The 20,425-nt window shown below is 40.6% G+C and overlaps 1 protein-coding gene and 1 non-coding gene across 5 annotated transcripts; both read right to left on the bottom strand.

Annotated features, from left to right (window-relative positions):
- Positions 1-4,511: 4,511 nt before the first annotated feature.
- On the bottom strand, positions 4,512-4,585 carry trnai-aau (transfer RNA isoleucine (anticodon AAU)). Its single transcript has one exon. It is a non-coding gene; the product is annotated as a tRNA-Ile (tRNA).
- A 234-nt stretch (positions 4,586-4,819) lies between these two features.
- skic3 (SKI3 subunit of superkiller complex) lies at positions 4,820-20,419 on the bottom strand. 4 transcript variants are annotated; one of them, XM_086076902.1, is made up of 42 exons: positions 20,363-20,419; positions 20,219-20,268; positions 19,770-19,873; positions 19,316-19,459; positions 19,153-19,244; positions 18,999-19,074; positions 18,415-18,561; positions 18,236-18,334; positions 17,902-18,010; positions 17,674-17,814; positions 17,336-17,434; positions 17,114-17,238; positions 16,181-16,267; positions 15,977-16,080; positions 15,788-15,914; positions 15,536-15,715; positions 15,284-15,408; positions 14,951-15,201; positions 14,756-14,858; positions 13,934-14,116; positions 13,727-13,850; positions 13,574-13,652; positions 13,411-13,472; positions 13,269-13,325; positions 13,111-13,179; positions 12,897-12,971; positions 12,668-12,809; positions 12,494-12,587; positions 11,779-11,856; positions 11,549-11,673; positions 11,347-11,470; positions 10,421-10,645; positions 10,266-10,338; positions 10,134-10,187; positions 9,880-9,991; positions 9,550-9,678; positions 8,747-8,871; positions 8,432-8,596; positions 7,882-8,034; positions 7,448-7,578; positions 5,910-6,039; positions 4,820-5,800 (listed from the first exon to the last, which is right to left on the bottom strand). In XM_086076902.1, the coding sequence occupies exons 3-42, from the start codon at positions 19,857-19,859 to the stop codon at positions 5,723-5,725; spliced, it is 4,686 nt and encodes a 1,561-aa protein (XP_085933028.1). In that variant the 5' UTR covers positions 19,860-19,873; positions 20,219-20,268; positions 20,363-20,419; the 3' UTR covers positions 4,820-5,722. The 4 variants fall into 4 exon arrangements, with proteins under 4 accessions (XP_085933028.1, XP_085933031.1, XP_085933029.1 ...); XM_086076905.1 differs by having other exon boundaries at positions 5,959-6,039; XM_086076903.1 differs by having other exon boundaries at positions 20,341-20,405.
- Between the last annotated feature and the right edge of the window lie 6 nt (positions 20,420-20,425).

The raw sequence follows: 20,425 nt of genomic DNA, 5'->3' as shown, positions 1-20,425 counted from the left end.
GTATGACATATTAAATTAAAAGGCTGTGAATTTTGTCAGTGTCCTAGAGAAGCACACACGGTATTATCATTGAAAACACGCACTGAAAATGTGTGATTCATTTTTAACTCCAAGAGTAATTTTATGCAGGATGTCCATCAACCTGAAGAAAATCTAATTGCTTGTGTTGCTGATCGTGTATTCCAAGCCCATCTAATGTCAGTAGCAGTGACAAACTCCAAGTCACATTTACATGCACTCTGTGATTGCTCATACAAGCTATGTCATTAGCCTTTAGAGAGGTAACTTTTAAAACTGAGGTCACACATTCTGAAGGTTGAATATTTCAATTCAATTTCATAACAGCTGATAAAAATCATGACCCTACCTAAAAAAAAATAAAAAAAAAAGCTCTCCCTTAAAACACTACTTTGTAGCCCTGAAGCTTTGAAACCCTGAGGACAAACATTCTGACAGCTGAATTTTTCAACTCCGTTTTGTTACAGCTGTTAAAAACTGTGACCCTCCCTGGAAGACAAAAAGAAGAAAACTTTGAAGCCCTGACCTCTTTGAAACCTGCAGTTTGGCCAGTTAAATAGTTCAACTCAATTATGTAACAGCTGTTAATAATTGTGACACTGGTGGCCAAACTCTCCCCCGATACCCTACTTTGAAGCCCCGATGCCCTTAAAACCCAAAGTCACATTTTGACGGCTGAATTTTTCAACTAAAATGTGAAACAACTGCTAAAAAATTCCATCTGCAGTCACATTCTGACAGCTGAATTTTGTACCGTAATTTTGTTACAGCTGTTAAAAATTGTGACCCTCCCTGGAGGCCAGAATCTTTGAATCCTGCAGTCACACATTCTGACAGATGAATTTTTCAACTCAATTTTGTAACAGCTATTAAAAATTGTGACACTGGAGGCCAAACTGTCCCCCGAAACCCTATTTTGAAGCCCGATGCCCTTAAAACCCGAAGTCACACTTTGATGGCTGAATTTTTCAACTAAAATTTGAAACAACTGCTAAAAAATTCCATCTGCAGTCACATATTCTGACAGCTGAATTTTGTACCGCAATTGTGTTACAGCTGTTAAAAATTGTGACCCTCCCTGGAGGCCAGAATCTTTGAATCCTGCGGTCACACATTCTGACAGATGAATTTTTCAACTTAATTTTGTAACAGCTGTTAAAAATTGTGACACTGGAGGCAGAACTGTCCCCCGAAACCCTATTTTGAAGCCTGATGCCCTTAAAACCCAAAGTCACATTTTGATTCCATCTGCAGTCACATATTCTGAAAGCTGAATTTTTTAACGCAATTTTGTAACAGCTGTGAAAATTCATGACCCTTCCTGAAGGCCAAACTCTCCTTTGAAACCCTGACTGTTTTAAAATCTCAGGTCACACATTCTGACAGTTTAATTTTTCAACTCAATTTTGTAGCCACTGTTAAAAATCGGGACTCTATGAAGAAGCCAAACCCTCCTTTGAAACCCACGTCTTCAAATGTTACTTTGAAGACATGAACATTTAGTGTAAGCCTCAAATGATCTTTCTATTTTCCGTTATGAGAATCTGATTTTTTTTTTCCCCTAAAAATATGAAAGGTTTGTATGTTAGTGATAGAGTAGGGCATTCTGACTTAGAAATTTGAATTGTCGTCACTTTACAGACGTAACACCAACCTTTCATTGGAAAGTAATGAAACGAAAACCTAGCGAGATCCATTGTGGGGAATTATGACCGTGCATTTCTGCCTTTGTAAATGTAAATGTGGAGTGCATTGTCCACATTGTCATCACTCATCTTTCCAATTGACACGTGGAGAGCACATATTCGTGTGTGTCAAGATGGAAAAAGCAGCTTTCATCACACTCAGTGCATCTGTGACTCAGCTGAGGAAAAACTGTGAAATGAGTGAACCAAACACAAGTTGAGGCTGCTGGAGCAGATAACATGTTTTGCTTAGTTAAAGGTAGGATCTAAATGAGCTGTCAGCCGTACGCGCTGAGCAGTACGGATCCTGACAAAACGGCAAATTGGAGAAACAAATAGAGAGGAGCCTTCATTAATTACTGCCATAAAAAAAATTTTTTTTAAAGATTATGAAACATTTAAAGCAAGAGCCGATTAAAATTCTTAATTGTAATTAATCGCACGACTTCACTAGTTAACTCACAATTAGTCACACATTTTACATCTGTTCTAAATGTACAATAAAAACAAATCTAGATTTCCATACTCTTGTTAATAAAAGTGGGAAAAAAATGTTGAACTAATAGAAATAGTTCAAATGATTTTTTGACGTTTATAGCCGTCAATGGCAGTGAATGAATTAAAAAAAAAGAAAATAAAAGATGATTAATAATTAGGGGCGCCAGGCGATTAAAGTTTTTAATCGTAATTAATCGCATGGCTTCACTAGTTAACTCGCGATGAATCACAAATTTCATATCTGTTCTAAATGTAGAATTAAAAAATCTAGGTTTTCATACTATTGTTAACGAAAGTAGAAAAAATGTTAAACTAATAGAAATAGTTCAAATGAATTTTGGACGTTTATAGCCGTCAATGGCAGTGAATGAGTTAAGGGGCACAGCTGGTTAAACAGAACACCTCAAAGGTGGCTGACAAGTGATGGTGACACCCTGTCATCAGAGAATAAACCTGGATGCACATTGAAGTGGGGGGAGCGGGGGGGCAGACACATGAGCACAATGGTGCGTTTCACCACCCATGAACATACCCCCCCCCCCTCCCCACCCCACAAACACACACACACACAAACACACAAACACACACCCTTCCTGTCTGCAGCTCGCATGAAAGTGCAGACAGCTGGAAAAGAGACAAAAGCCTCCATCGCTAAAATGCTCCACAAGTTACTGCGCAGACTCGAAGCTTGCAGCGCTACTGAGCACCCATCCATCACTCCGTTTTAAAAGTAGGATGAATGGGGATGAGATGAGGAGAGCTGATGCATAATTGATACTGGTTGTTAATACTCAAAGTGCGGGGGTGTCTGGAGGGTGACAGACATTCGGGATGGCTTCCTCAAGCCAGACTAAGTTTACTTAGTAGCAATGAATGCAGTCATTTTGGAGGGGTTCAAGTTTTACGTCTCTCATCGCACCTTAACTCATTTACAGCCAATGATGGCTATAAACGTCAACAATTAATTTCAACTATTTCTATTAGTTTAATATTTTTTTCCACTTATGTTAACAAGAATATGAAAACCTAGAATTTTTTTATTGTACATTTAGAACAGATATGAAATGTGTGATTAATCACGAGTTAACTAGTGAAGTCATGAGATTAATTACGATTAAAAACTTTAATCGCCTGACGCCCCAGATTCTTATTAATTTTTTCTTTCCTTTCTTTTTTTTTAATTCATTCACTGCCGTTGACAGCTATAAACGTCCAAAATTTATTTTAACTATTTCTATTAATAAAAATAAAAAATCCATTTTCGTTAACAAGAGTATGAAAACCTATAATTTTTTTTATTGTACATTTAGAACAGATATCAAATTAATCATGAGTTAACTAGTGAAGTCATGCGATTAATTACAATTTTTAAAAAATAACCGCCTCCTGCTAATTTAATTTTTTTTTTTATGAATTTATGGCAGTGAATGAGTTAATAATTATGAAAAGGACCTTGCTAACATTGGTTGCTAGCAAGCAGAGCCATATATAGACTACCTAACAGTTTACTACTTTCTTTAGGTAATGTTTACATGCTCCAATACTTGTAATGTTAAAACTAGTATCACAATAGATAGCTGATTTGATTGACGAACAGATCAGAACACAAATAAATGATCTTGGTGTGTCTCTTTTTGCTCTCTGTGTGTTGATTTTCATTTAGCATCCGAGGAGGAGTCAGCGGCAGCATTAATCAAGTATTGTGCTTGCTAAATAGTTAACTACTGTATTAGCAAGCACAATCCATGCATTGGCCTCTTGTAAATAGGAAGTATAAAATATGACAAATTCAACTCACCTAGAGACTCATTGGAGGTATGGCAGCTTCTCACAACACAGGGAGCTATTTGGTAGATGTGTCCCTTGCTCAAGAGAGTGCTGAGTCTTTTGCTTTTGGACACGGACCTCATTCAAATGCACTTGGTCAAAACGTTACAGTGAGTGTTAGCAAAACAAGAAAACATGCGATCTTGCCCTTACTTGACTCTTATTAGCTCAGTGCTTCCTAGCTTCTGTGCTGTGGCATTTTAGTGTGCAATGATGAGACGTCCTATTTCTCAGGTGTGCAGCAGGAAATTATACCATTCAACTTTAATGCCGCTCTAAAATCATTTTATGCTGCAAATGTTATTTTTAATCCATTAAAAAAAATTTATCCCTATTCTTCTGTAAAACTAAACAACAATGGGCTCTTTCACAAGACGGCAGAAGATGCTATTAAGTTGTATAGTTATGTGTTGTCATTCAACTGAGATTTCACACTCAGCAGAACAAGGAAGTCCCAAGCGGAAGTACTCTGCGTAAAAAAAGTGGCCCGTACGGGGATCGAACCCGCGACCTTGGCGTTATTAGCACCACGCTCTAACCAACTGAGCTAACCGGCCACGTGTCATCAAATGGAAAATGGTGTCTACCAGATGTTGACATAAGAGTACAGACTGACAATGTCAAACATAGCCATATTTAAAAATGTGCCGCTTCGTAATAGCCCAATCTGGCTAATTTACAAGAATAAAACAAAGTTACCTGCACATGGTTACAAACAGAGCAAATGATGTTTACACCGTGTGGGAAGGAAGCCCCCCCCCCCCTGAATTTAAACTGTCACAATGTTATATATTGTATATGAAGAAAATGTGAACCGTCTTTATTTCACACAAATTGCCACGCAGGTTTTGTTCCATAGCACAAAGGCAACTCAAAAGTAGCTTACAAAATGTAGTTAAAAAAAAAATAAAAAAATAAAAATAACATACATTGGCAATGTTAAAACATTAGACATTTATAGACCAGTAGCAGAATTGTGAAATATCTTCTACACCTGACTGGGAGTTCAGATCACTTCATTTGGGTCAGAACGCGAGCTGCAGTGTTCTGAATGAGCTGCGATTGTCTGACGTTCTTTAGAGAAGACAGAAGTCCGTTACAGTTATCGAGTCTGCTGGAGATAAAAGCATGGATAAGCTTGTCTTGGTCTGCTTGGAGCATGCAGTCCTTTAGTCTGGAGATGTGTTTTTTTCAGCTTGTAAAAAGCTGTTTTAGTGACTGATTTGATATGATTGATGAAAGTCAGGTCTGAGTCGATTAACACCCTCTTGGTCTTTGGTTTCTAAAGACAGTGACTCAAGGTGTTTTTCCAACAGCAATCCTCTTTTCTTTATTGCCGAAAACAATGACCTATCTTTTGTTTTTTTGTTTTGCTGAAGTAAATTTAGGTTCATCCAGTTGTTAATTTGTTCTCGGCAGTGACACAATGCGTGATTTGAACTGCTGCGATTTGGGGACATTGATAAATAAAGTTGTGTTTCATTTGCATAACTATGATAGTAAACATTGGCGTTCTGAAGCATTTGACCCAAAGGTAACATACAGATTGAACAACAGGGGAAACCAGTGATCTAAAAATGTTTATGATAATAAACAAGCTTTAACTTTTAAATCATACCATGATGAATGGGACCTTAACTCATGTGTGTATACATTTTGTATATATTTTTTTTAAAGATGCACTGGGTCAACTTTCAAGACAAAGAAACAAGTTGTGAATGAAAATCCAACAATCGTTGATCCCCCTTCATTTTGCAGTGCTCCAAAAGTACCTGCGGGGAAAAATGAAAACGCATATTAAAAGTCATGGGCAGAAAGCAGCGAATGTAAGTAAGTTTGTCAGTAAAGTCACGAGACGAGCATGTTGAAACGACGCTTCACATGAATTAGTTCGTCATCGTTTTTGTAATGCAGGTGCCTGAGCAGGTACCAGCCGGCCACATGCGCCGCAGTCGCAGGTAATTCTCGAGAGGGGCCGTAGACCAGCTTTTCCAACAGTCTCCTGGTTTCCCTGTAGATGGCACAAAAGGAGACTCAAGCTGAGAGGTAAGCAATGCTGCCGTACAGTACTTATTATCTAATGGAATAGTTGTGCAGTTCAAATAGTGTAGATAATAGTAAGGGGCCTCGTGGGAATTGTGAGGGGAAGCAGAGGGTGTTTGATACTTGACCATACGAGCTCTTAAGATGTCAAGAGACTTGAATAACCCATTAGAGTTCAAACGAGCCTCTCTCTATGTAGTCACTCCAGGGCCTAAGAGAGCTTCTTTAGCTGCAAGTGTTTTTCTTTTTTGTCTTGAGGTGACCGCGTCTAATCTTCTTGATCAACTCTTGCTGTGCGTTTTGCTTTTTCTTTGGCTTTTATGCCTTTTTTTGCAGCCGTTCAAAAGAAGGCACATGCATGCATCTTGACAGTACTTTATTTTAATTTTACTTTAACATTGTCTTTTGTTGTTTAGTACGTTTATACTTCTTCCTACTCTTTTTCCGAACATGTGTATATGCTGTGTTGTTGTTGTGTTCAGTTTTATTTTACTTTTTATACATAAATAAATAAATCCCCACCCCCCAAATAATTGTCATTTTACTTTAACTCATTCACTGCCATTGACGGCTATAGACGTCAAAAAATTATTTTAACTATTTCTATTAGTTTGACACTTTTTCCACTTTTGTTAGTAAAAGTATGAAAACCTAAAAAAAAAAAATATTGAACATTTAGAACAGATATAAAATTTGTGATTAATTGTGAGTTAATTATTGAAGTCATGTGATTAATTACAATTAAAAAATGTAATCGCCTGACGCGATTTAAAAAAAAAGATTATTAAAATTAGGAACGTCAGGCGATTAAATTTTTTAATTGTAATTAATCGCACGAGTTCACTAGTTAACTCACGATTAATCACAAATTTTATATCTGTTCTAAATGTACAATAAAAAAATCTAGGTTTTCACACTCTTGTTAACAAAAGTGGAAAAAATATGTTAAACTAATAGAAATAGTTCAAAAGAATTTTTGACGTCTATAGCCGTCAATGGCAGTGAATGAATTAATATTGTGGTCTGGCAGTAATAAAGGTTTGCAATAGTTTGACTGTGGAAGGGACATTTCCACATGTTTTATTTCGTATGGGATTTCTTCCTCCAAAAATAAGCAGTTTTAATAAACATCACTGATTTCGGGCTGAAACCTCCTATGTCACATTTTGGGAACCCTCCCTCAAATATTTTTTTTAAAAAAAAATAATAATAATCACGGTGCAATGTTAATGGTTGAACAAGGACGTGCAAGGACTCCGTTTGATGCCAGGGATAACATTTTGTCCAACCATTTCTAAGGCCATGAATGTTTTCTTGAAAATACCCATACATATTACCCAATAGGCCTTTGATGCTGTAAAATAGTGCTGGGGTACCTGGCACCCATCTTGGTGGCAAATTGGAGCAGGGCTTGGAAGAGGAGAGCCATAGGGGAGGAGCCCTGCTTCAAGGCTTCTGTCGTAGCTTGGAGGACCAGATCCTTCCAGTCGTTTCCGGGGACACCTGCCTGAAAAAGTCAGAACAAGCATGCACAGTGTACACAAGTCAGGATGAACGTGGGAAATCATGACACTGATGACTGGGGTGAATTGTTTAGGCATTTTTTTTTTATACATATGATAAAAAATATATATATCTTAATCTGCTGTATGCATATTCGAGATTTACTATCCCCTTCATTCGAACCCCAAAGATAGCTTCTTGATTGACTTTCCATTTGGCCTTGGCTGATGCAACAGCTGGATGTCTCTCATCTCTTCTGCTTCATGTTGTCCCAGTGCGCAGGTTATGAAAAAAAACGCTCACTCACCAAACTGGGCCTCAGGGCGAGTAGGCTGAGACGCAGCAGGCTGGCTACTTGGCTGTCATGCAGGCCGAGCTGGGAGGCGAGCTGCAAACTCTGTCTGAGAGCCATGACTGCCTGCACGAGCAGACCCTGGTTGATGTACACCGCGGCTAACCACTGGGAGGTTGTTAGGAGAGATGATAGGAGTTTGCATTATCAATGAGTTTCGTTATGACAACTAAAAGTGCAATAAAAAAAAAGAAAAAGAAAAGCACTGGTAAGTAAATATTCGAGCAGCTCCTTTAAACTGGGAACTGCCATCATGCACACTGCATATTTGTTCAGTGGCAATATATGGGCACAATATGGCGGTCCAGAAAATAATCGGTCAATAAACATTACTGCAGTCTTCCCCAGGCTATCAATACAAAACAAGTCAAGCAAATAAAAAAAGTGTTTTCTTTGGTTGACTTCTTTCTATTCTTGTTATACTCTATCAATGTGAACAATGAGGCAAACACAATTGCCTGATAGGCCAGCGGTGCTTAAAATGACTGCGATCGATCATCCTCACATGCCACGCCGCAATATTGTTAGGGTTCGACGTCACGGCACTGTTGAGCTGCTCCAAGGTAGATTCTGAAAGCAAAGTACCACCGCCGGCCTCAAGGAGGCGCTGACACTGTACTTGTCTCAGCGACAACATCGCTGCGGGATGGTCAGGGGACGCATTCAGCACCTAGAATGAAATACAGCGAAGGAAGTGTATTTTTAGATGATACTTTTGTGTCAAAAGTTTGAGAATCACTGGTCAACAATAAGTCACATGTCAAATATAGTAAATACTAAAACGAGACTAAATATGCGAGAATGAGTGTGTAAATGTCACCTGTGAGCAGAGTGCCTCTGCGTGCTCAAGTTGTCCACTCAGCATGAGAGCACTCACTGCCTGTTGTAGTACCCATCCTTCCAGAGACTGGGCTAGGGGGCGCTCTATCTCCTCCAGGCTACGCACTGGGGATACACAAATCTCGATTTAGCTGTGGCTTCTCTCATACGCAGCATAACATGAGGGTACACTTGCACCCGGAGGACAGTCCTACAAGATTTTGTTGAGTGAGTGTGCAGAGCTACAATCTTGTAACCTTGATCCGCAAGGTGAATTCTCGCGGTATCCCGAGCCCGTTGATTTCCACCGATCCAATCACAGAGCGACATTGTGTTTGGGGGCGTGACATGCTGTGACGAAAACCAGCGCCGACGCCGGGGCAAATAAACAAGCCTAATGGACGACTGGACGCTGCAATTAATTCTGTTCTCGCAGAATTACTCACAATGCCGCATCGTCCAATCAGCTCGAAGTATTGTACAGAATGTCCCGCCTTTCCCGAGCAAATCAACAAGGAGCTGTCCCAGATTGATTTTGTGGAGAACTTCCTTGAGTAAATCACAATATCAATCTGGCAACTGCCAGGTTAACAATCTTGGCCCAAGACAACAACGACCCAAAACAGACCTCAAATCAATAGAAAGCCTGAAGAGGGAGCGGGACAAAAATCCCTTCTGAGCCTTTCATTAAAAAAAATAACAAATAAAAACACAGAAAAATATAGATCAGTTCTTTGTAAGTGAGCAAACAAATTCAGCAGAGGATCGAATCAATTTGTATCCCTTGCGTAACAAAGCACATACCTTTCTCAGAAACCACTGACATGAGGATTTGCTCTAGTCCTTGCCGACGTGCGGCTGAGCCAGAGAGATAACAGGAAGTGTTTTCTGTGTGACAGGCAGCCATTAATCCAGCCCACGCTGCTGGATCGTCTGCAAGCAGAGGCGACACTTCTCAAATACCGGCACCTCGCAAAAAATGTCACCTCAGTACTTTAACTATAATGCATACACCAGCAATAAATTAAAAAAAAAAAAAAAGAGAAAAAAAAAGAGTTTCTTCTCAGTTACACACATTTAATTCTTACAGACCGATATGATAAACGTGTGCTTGCAAGATGGGTGTAAATCTACCAGGACAGAGCAGCACAGCCCTCTGCATGGTCTTCAGAGCATTCCGGTGAGCATCCTCTCCAGAGTGTCTTCCACAGGCCAACTGGTTCACGCCACTGTACAGCAGTGCTCTCTACAGATTAACATGCTTTTATTTAGCATACTGAAAAATGTTCCTCCTACAGCTTCAATACAGGCTACAAAGACAGTGAGCTAAAAAATATAACAAAAGCAATTTATGATAACACACTGTAATTATAGGGAGGCTTTTCTACCTTTCCCTGGGTCATACTGGAGAGACAGGCAACGTGCCCAGCAATGGCTCCCCCCTGGAAGACACATTACCTTAATGTAGGCATAATTTGGCAAGGTATGCAAGTGTGCTTTGGTGTTTACAGTCGGCTTACATTTGCCTTCCTGGGGGAGTACTTGGGTACCAGTTTGGACAATAGCGACCACAAAGATGAGTTCGCCGGATCGCTGAAAGAAGCAAAGTGCCCAGGAGAAGTTAGTCGACATGTTGCATTGTCTCTAGAATATAATGCAGATTTTTCCAGCTCACCTGTGAACAGCTCTGGAAGCCTCCCTTTGCACTGCGCTGTAGTTGCCCTGCAGCGCCAATAAGGTGCAGGTGAGAAGGCAGCGCTGTTCGATAACAGTCGCGCAGGGCGAGCCTTGTTTGAGCAGCTCGGTACGGGCAGCAGCGGCTAACGTCGTATCATTGTGGACCAATCCGAGGGCACATAAACACAGAAGAGACTCTGGTACTGGTTCCTTCAACATGGAGCTGAGGAGGACATATTGAGTCAGTCAGTGCACTTGGGAGCCAAATATTTTCCCCTTAAAACGTTAGAAAAAAGAAAAAACGAAGTTCCAGACGCTGCAAAAGTACCCTGAATGCACCATTTTGTTTGCATAGCATTAGCCACTAGCAAGTGTGTAACGTATGTCATTCTGGTTATTCTGTTGTCCCGAGGCGTCCTTTAAGCTGTTAAATGGCCCCTCGGTTGGAGTTAACGGCAAAACTACACACACGACGATAAGAATTACATCCACTGTATATTTAAACACAAAACATGCTTCGTTTTTAAAACATAGCTAGCCTAGTGCTAATGCTAAAATCAAAGGGAGGAAGGCATTCAAATGCTAACGGAAAGTTAGCATCAACTCAGATAACGAATATTCACACACACTGTGGGGAACACATATCCACAGGTAAGATAACACTTTACAAAGGCTCAAATTCTCCCAAATGTGTGAAAAAATGAGTTATTTTAACAGAATTAAATTGCAACTTTCTTCTGTACTCACTTTAAGTGTCTACAACATGGATGCAAGGCACCACACTTCGCCCCCTAGGAGGCCCAAAAATATATATACTTTACGAATTAAATATATATGTTGAAATAATCTGCAGATTAATCGGCATCGGCATCAAAAAGCGCATATGGCTCGGGCCCTGATCAGTAACAGTGACAGTGGACTTACCATTTGAACAGCAGGGTCTTGGCAGAGTCTACGTTGCCCTGCTGGTGCTGCAGCAGAGCAAGAGCTGTCAAGACATACGCTGTCTGATTTTCAGTTGAGGCCACAGCAAGGGCTCGCTCGTATGCTACGGAGCAACATATAAACATTTCCCAGTCACTCGGGCATACGGTCTCAAAGGGCTCCGGCCGGGGCTGCTACTTACCGCTGATGCTCTCTTGTACGAGTCCTGCCTTGCAGTAGGCCAGCGCCAACCCTGACAGATCGCTGAGCTCCTCTAGCGGAGTGGAGTTAAAAACATGGATTGCCTCCTGCCATCGGCCACAAGCACTGAGAAGGGCACGGTGGAATTGCTTTTATGAGGCGGAACAATGATGAAGAGAGGCAGGCACATTAAAACACTCCTTTTTGCTGGGATCTCGGAGAATTTCTCACCACAAAGCACGAGCGTAGTTGCTCTGAGCAAACGACAGTTGTTCCGAGAGGGACGTGGACTGAAGCAGCTCAACAGCTCTGAGGAGAAAAAAACCACACAATTCTAAGTCAACTTTATTGTCATTACATCTGCAAAGCATGAATCACGTAAGCCAAGGTATTGCATCTGTTACTTTTAGCATTCAGTAAGAAGAATTTTAGGAAACTTTATATTTTGGTGCAAATCCGATGAAAAATTCAGGATTTGTCTGTTTCGTTTATGGACATTGATTGCAACCATTATTTTTGATCAAATGTTAAGACTGCAAGTCATTCATTTGCTGCCATCTTGTTGTTATGTAGTGATACTACATTGAGATCTTTCAACGGGCAGATTTTTCCACCTTGTCTGTGTTTAACTAGCAGAAGTAATTGATGAAACTATAGAACCAGTTAGGATATTTGCGCAAAATGAGGAATTTGAAATGCACTTTTTGCAGTTATAGTCTTCACGCAGATCCAGCAGCGGGGAGAAAAACTGCATAGAAACTGACAGACACCAACTTTATAATGCGCATTGACACCACATACAGAACCGTACTGGAACAGTATAACCCAACGTGTGATGATTTTTCAAATCAGGCAGAAGTTTTATAGGACCATTCGGGTCATTGTGGACACCTTTCCTACTAAACGCGAGAAAGAAAAAGGACTTGATTCGTGTTTTCAGTCATACCTGTGATAAGCTTGCACAGCTTGTCTCTTCAGCCGCAGATGTTCGGCCAGAAAGCCCAGCATGATGAAGGCATCCGCATCCGACTGGATCCTTTCTGGAAAGAAAATGTGATATTTCACACGAGCGTCTTCATGACCCACACATAGCAACAACGGGAGGTCTTCGATGGCGTACCGGTGTATTTGCTGAGTGCCACCTGGGCCGCAGAGATGGCATTCATCTGCACTATGTTGTAGCGGTACAGTTCAGAGTCTCTCTTGCTTTTATCCAACAGGGTAGCACACACCCAGTGGGCGTAACCTTTCACTCCTTCCGTCTACATGAAGGCGAGTCATCGCGAAAATGTTATATTATACATACATAAGGGTAACATTTAAGAAAAGGGGCGGCGATGGTGCCGTACATGTGCGCTAAGCTCAGTGGTGTGTCTGAAAAGATCCATGGTGTCGTAGCTGCCAACTCTCTCTGCTATCAGGGCCTGGAAGGATGGAAATATGTGTCACACCAAAAAAATGATCATTGTACTTACCATAAGCAAGCATTAAAAAAAAAAAACATCTCATTGACTCATCCATTTATTCTAAAGTGGCAAAAAAAAAATTATCAATTGAACCTACCTGTCCAATCCAGCAGTTGACATACAGCGGCTGCAATGACTGTGCAACCTTGAAGGCCTCATGTGCAAGCTAGACAAGGCATTAACAATGGAAGTACATCCATCAGTCACCGATGATGAAAAACAATCCAGATGTTAAGTGTAATATGAAACACTCACCTCGATATTGTCCTTTTTTACATACAAGGTGCCAAGGTTGGTCCAGGCAACAACATTCTGTAAAGATATATATATATATATATAAAATCCTAAGAAAAATATCTGAAAAGCCATGCATCACCACCAAGTCCAGTATACATACATTTGGTTCAACTTGAATGGACTTGATGAAGCAATGCTGAGCCAGGGCCGAATTCTCTTTACCTGGTATTAATAAAAAAAATATCATAAAGAACTACTGAATATTAAAAACATTTTTTCCTGACATCAACAATCGCTACTTTTGACCAATAGATAAACAAGACCTTTGCTTGTGTTGATCACTCCCAGAGCGTTCCAATAGCTGTGGTTGCCACTATCCATCATAATTGCCTTTCGTAAACACTGAAAAAACAAAACAAAAGTAGATTTAAACAACACATGTACGGTGGAAAAAATAAGAATTGCTGTTTGTATACTTGTTGTGCGTTCTCTAGGAGCAATGATTGCTCCTCCAAGCGAGCCTGATGATAAAAATTGAGTCCGAGATCATACCACAGACTGGCAACCTCTGGCATGAGCTTCAATGCGCGAGTGTAACACCTGTGGATGCAGATTGGAATGAAAGCGGCACACGGCATCGGTAAGCAATTCAAGATGGAGGACGTAACTGGCAGGAGTCACACCTTTCGCCGACTCTGAGCGTCTCAGCTTGGTTCAGCGGGTGGACATGAGCTTGTGGGTCCAAACCAGCCAGCGGTGCTGGCATCTGAACCTGAGCCTTTTTTTGGGACACTGTGCTGACAGCGGAGCAGGCATCTCCAAGCAGCTTCCACAAGCAGGACAAGTCCGATCGCAGCTTCGCAGCCCTGAGGACAAAGGTCACATAAGCTACACTTAAAGGGCAAATCCAATTCGGTGGGGTCGGCGTGTGACAGCCATTTGAAGACACAGATTAATTCAAAATGACAGATTACTGCTACAACCTGATTTTATGCATAAGCAATTTCCACAAACAAAACTGCTTGTCTTTATAGTAGGAGTGTCAGGCGATTATTATTTTTTTATCGTAATTAATCACATGATTTTTAATGAGTTAACTCACGATTAATCACCAATTTTATATCTGTTCTAAATGTTCAATACTATTTTTTTTCTAAGTTTCCATACTCTTAACATAAAAGTGGAAAAAAAATGTTAAACTAATAGAAATATGGCTGCATCTTTTAGTCATTGATACAGTAATTTCATAATAATTAATAAAACGGAGTTAAAATTAAAAAGATGTACAAGTGTGATATTGATTTGTGTTGGTCATTTTTCTGCCACTAGATGGCATAATTGCATTTGGACGTTGGTGGCAGCTCAGTGCATTTCTCTTTTTATATTAAGCGCTATCGAATCTTTCATATGAAATAACTTGTGAAATTCTGCACATTTTGACAACAACCCTCACAAATAAGAGATGGGAGACACTTACAGATGCCGCAATTCGAAACCCGACTTACTTGAAGAGGTTCTGTATAGCTTGCTCAATCAAGTCAATGGCTCCGCCGTCTCTGCAGTCCTCCATTAAACTTTTTGCCAGGGAGAGCTGACATTCACCAAGACCTCAATAACACACAACTCAAGTCAAATTAACAAGCAAGTGAGAGGGGGGGAAAACAAATTCAAAATCAGCAGTATCCCACACATTGTCCCACCTTTAAGAGCAGGGACGTAGTCTTGCTGTGCTGTGATCTGCAAATACTCCGCGACGGCCTCTTTGAACTTGCCTAGGGTCTGTTTGATCGCCGCGACCTGGTAGACGCTGTAAATAGATGCAGGCTGAAGAACGTGGGCCTTCCCGAAGGCCTTCAAAGCTGCCGTGAAACTCTGGCGGTTTAGGTAGGCCTCGCCTAAACACTCCCAACACACCCAGTCCTCTGGGTCGGCTCTCAGGGCTGCCTGGAGACTATAAACACACGGCGCGCAATCTACAATAACAACAAATTCTTGAATTTCCACAATGAAAATTAGCATTCTTTGATCCTTACTCTGCAATAGCTAGTTGATGCTGTCCAACTTTTAGGTAGTAAAGGCCCCGTCTCATCCAGGCCCATTTAGCAGAACCTGGAGTTGCCTTCTTAATCACCGACTGGAGTATTGCCATGGCGGTGTCCTGTAGTATTGAACAAAATGTATTTTTTTTTTTATGTTATACTAAAAATACGATTATAAAAATATGAAAACAAAACAGACAATCAACAATAGACAAGAAACAAATGAAAGACAAGTCCAGACGTTACCATATCTTCATGCGCCATGCTGAGATCGACTGCAGCCGCGCCGGACTCAGCGTCATCACTGTCCAAGTCAAAAGCCTTCTTATAACAGCCACGCGCCCGACCCGAGTCGTTAACCACTTCCCGATAAAAATGTCCAAGGTAGCGGAACACGCAACCGAGGTGTGGGTCCAACTTGGCAGCCTGAGACGCACACAAATGAGACTTAGGAACCAACAAGCTTTTCAGAACTCACAACATTTATTTCTTACCAACCTTGAGAAAATTTGAATGCGCTTTGCTTCTGTCTTTACGGGTCTCTTCTCCCATGGTCCAGTAGAGTCGGCCCAGCAAGAAAAAATACTCACCGCAGTCGGGGCTTTGTGCGGCTGCCTTGAGGAAACTGGCGAGCCAAGGAAATTAAATCATATTGTCTGATCCTGGTGTATCAAACTATGCTTTTACCTCTGCTCTGCAAGTTGCTTCTGGTCCTCGGCTAAGTGGGCCAGTCCCTTCAGCGCCGACGCCTGGGCCAGGTTAGGGTGAGAGGTCGCCAGCTGTGATGACACCTGTGAAACATGCAGTGTTTATACTGTGCACTGATTTATTTTTTAAAGAAGCTTCTGTTTTTTATGACACTTGCGTGCATGTGTGTGCGGACAAACTGACCTTTAATGATTCCGATATTTTTCCTTTGTTAAGGTATGCACGACCTTTAAGTGCAACTAGTAATGGGTCTTTGTCAGCATCGGGGATCTAAAAGACAGGAAGACAAAAATGGACTAAGATGATCAGTTGCTAGCAGTTAATTTTATAAGCAACGCATATAAACAACACAATTAAAATATGTTCAGTTTAATCTTAACTCTTTTACCGCCAAAAACGTCAACTACATTTTTTTTTCTCAATGGACAGTGCAACGTCTTTCGCAGCGCTGCTTTGTGAGTGGGCTGGGAAAAAAATCCCAAAAACACCCACTAACTATGGCCAGCAGATGGCAGCAATGTATCTCTTTTCAATGGGTTCCCAGCGTATCAAATTACATGAAAACATGGTGGATCTTAGGAAATAGAACGTTTTCAAGGATGACGAGAATGATCAAAGCGTTTGTCACATTAAATCTAATTCACAGAGCGTCACTAAACAAAAAACATTAGTGTCAAAGTCACTGTTGTGCCGAAAATGTATCTTTTCACAAAAAGCTTGTTTTCAAATTTTTTTCCATTTTCGCCTGATGTGATTCAAATCACCTATTTTACTAAAGAACGGAATAAGGTAGAAACATACTCTTTTTTTTTCTCATGAAAGAATGGAATCTTATCTTTCATATGGTATCCACCATGTTTATGCAGTCATAGCACACAATATTCTGTTTGTCTTAAAAGATGAGTGAAAATGTTTCAAATCGGCTGGCACCGTAAGGGTTGTTGTTTTTTGGCAGTAAAAGTTAAGGCTATTAAAGTCCATGTAAAAGTAATCAGTAATTCCATTTGTAATTGCCATTAAAAAACAACCTACTGCATGTTTAGCCAAAACAAAAAGGACAGGTCAATTTCACCAGCATGGCAAAACAAGAGTCAAACAGCGCATGTGATGTTATACCAGAGAAAATGTCTCTAAAGCCTGCTCTGCGGTTTTCTCCTCTCCACTCCTGACCAAAGCGTCAAGCCTTAGCTTTAGCAGTCGGATCCTCAGTTCCTTGTCTCCAGGCACACACACTGTTAAACCTATTGAAAACACATGCACACACACACACTATCAACTTCCTGAAACTGGTCTCAAGCGGTTACTTCAAAAATATACACGCGTTGTGTATCATAATACCTTGGGCACACGAGTTTGCGCAGTCTGAGTATTTGTGCACTTTAAGCTGAGCCTCCGCCAGACTGTGCCACGCTGGGCTAAAGTTCCTTTTCTCCAGTCCTGACAAAACAGAAAAGAAGCCAAACGGCTTGCACGATGTATTGAGAGCTAGCTGATACATCGTATATGTGCTACTTTCATGCAGCTACAACTTGCATTTTGCAGTACGGTGCAGTTCCGAGACCACTGCTAAGTAAAACTAGTCAAATAAAAATTCTTAAAAATATATCTTTGTACGGGCCACATTTTTGTCACAAGGACTCAATCAAGTTGTTTGTTTGTGTGCATACATTACAAACCTTGTGCAAGGTCCTGAACGGCATCTTTGTACCTGCCCTCGTGGAGTGCTTTCGTGCCAAATCCCAAATCACACAAAGCGTTATCAGGCGCCAAATTCCGAAGGCGTGAAAAGCAACCAACTGCCTCCTCGCTCTGGTCACCTGCGACGATACAACACCGCATACACCATTTCTGCATATTGTACCTGTAAATATCGCTCAACAAGTTAGCATCGACACAATGTGAACCTTTTTTGAGGTAGTGGGCACAAAGGACTTCAAGAGGATAACTTTGGGCTGGATAGAGAGCCAGCATTGCCTCGCACGCTTGTTTCATTTTCTCTTCTTCTTCAGGTAGCTGTGGCAAAAGACATTCAAGGCAGAAACAAACAGTTAGCCTAAACCATATTGTATCATTTAAAAAAAAACAAGGATACAGTTGTTTTGATTCAAACTTTGGGCATTAGCATGACCTGAGAGACTTACAAAAAAGCAAGCACATTTGTATTTTCTATTGATTTTTTATTTTTATTTTTTATTAACCTCGGCAGTTCTGCTAGGAGGCTAACAAAGATGCTCTTACCTTGGAGAGACATTTAATGTAATCGACTGAGAGCTTCCGGTGTTCTTCTCCGGGTGTTGGCTCTACAAGAGCCGTGGCCTTTTCAAAAGCTGTGCTTAACTGATACACAGCATCGGATATTAAAACACACAACTTATATTAGGAGAAAGTTGTTTTTATGTACAAGTCTCAACTCTTACATGCTTTTGAGTTTCGGTGTCCTGCTCGTTGTCATTGAGGCAGTTTGACAGGAGCTGGGCCATCTGTTGCCATAGCTGCAGTAAGGCTTTCTTGTCTGCACCATCGTCCTCTTTCAATTCAATCAACTGCAGCCAAACCTTTGCTAACTAGATCAGTAGGCAACAAGAATGGTCAGTATAGAAGGTGCATCCCAAGTGGAACTCAAAAATTATCTAGATTCCCTAGACACAGTAAGAAATGTTTCATGATTATTATTTTTTTTAATCTTTTACAATTTTGATGATTATTGCTTTAACTAATAATATTTTTTTTTAAACACACACATACACCTGCCCTGTACATGTAATTATAATTATTACCGAACACTCAATCAAAATTATTTTAATATAGAAATTGACCTTCTGAAAAGTAATGTTCAATGTGTTTAATTAATCTGTATTATAGATGTTATTTTCACTTTTAAGTAATCTACTGAAATTAAAAATAAAAATAAAAATAATAATAATAAACTGTACAATATTCTACTTCATTGAAATGTAACTGTATGCATGACTACAAGAGATGAAAAATGCAAATTACAAACCTTGGAATATTCTTTGTCAGAGTGATGTATTTCTTGCAGCTTTCCAATCACCTCGTAGCACTTGTTTTTGTCCGTGCTTGGAACAGAGGACACAATTTCAAATGAAAAACCCCATCAGAAGTGTCACACAACGGCATTGTCTTGTGTATTTTACCTTGCATACAGCTCGACAAGCTTTTGGTAGACGTTAGGTAGCTCAATTTTGAAATCCCACTGATCTGTCTTCTCGTATAAATTGCTCAGGCCCTGTGACAGATCAAAAAGCGAGAGTACACACTCGTGTGCAATTTAGAATACAATATATCCCTTATTACTACCTGCCATGCCAGTAGCTGCTCTGGCTCCAGCTCCACAGCTTTCCTGTAGGCTGTCTGTGCTTGATCCGGTTGCTCCAGCTCGCTGGCAGCCAAGCCAATGAACACCCAGGCATTGTAGTTGTTTTTTTCAAGCTTCAAAACAGTCTGTCAACGCATAAGAAAGTAAAGTCAAGACATGCAAGCATCTCTGCCGATATCCAACAAACTTTTACAAGGGGATTCTCGGCCCACGAAAGCAACAAAACCGAAATGTGTACATGGGTCTTAACTACGAGCGACAAACACATTTAAGTCATCAACATATTCTGTATGAAACTATTAAATGGAAAGCAGTATGACGATAATTCAGTGTGCGTTCCTTACGCCCTTCGTAACCTCAGATCGTCGTATGTCGAGAACTCTTGCGCATTATTGCATTCAAGACCAAGGTGACACCTTCCATTTTTGTCCTCACCTTGCAATGTTTCAACGCCTCTTTGAATTCCTTGCTTTTGATAGATTCCTTGGCACTCTTCAGGGCGGCTTTCACTTCTTTGCTCGACATGATGGTGTGATTACCTAGAAAGCCATTAAAGCAGGGTTGGGCAAACTCGGTCCTCGGAGGCCGGAGTGCTGCAGGTTTTTTGGATGTTTCCCTGGCTCCAAAGCACCTGTTATCAGGCAGAGCTTGCTGATGAGCGTCAGCTGTGTTGGAGAAGGGCAACATCCAAAACCTGCAGGACACCGGCCCTCCAGGACCGAGTTTGGACACCACTGCGTTAAAACGTACTAGATACGTGATTACAACTTGAGTTTCACTTAAATGTGTAAGCAAATAGCACTGAATGGCTGTGACATGATTGATAAACCGCTAAGTGTCTAATTCGACAGTGGACTAGCAAAGGAAAGGTAATTTTTAGGTACCTGTTAGCTGTTTTTGTTGCTCCTAAACATTGCCTTTTAGCGTCAAACACCTAGAAATATAAATCGCTGGTGTTTATTATCATTTATTGTGCAGATGACATGGTGAAGCCTGAATAACTTACTAAAAAAGTTATAGCAACTCACTGTTTACGTCGTCGAAAATTTGCACGGCTACAGCCAGTGACCCGGAAGTACAAAAAACGTCAT

Source organism: Leptonotus elevatus, chromosome 5 (assembly GCF_054856555.1).
Source record: "Leptonotus elevatus isolate MCC_2025b chromosome 5, RoL_Lele_1.0, whole genome shotgun sequence".
Taxonomy (NCBI): Eukaryota; Metazoa; Chordata; class Actinopteri; order Syngnathiformes; family Syngnathidae; genus Leptonotus; species Leptonotus elevatus.
Note: the sequence above shows the minus strand (reverse complement) of the source record. Positions and strands in the feature narration are given on the sequence as shown.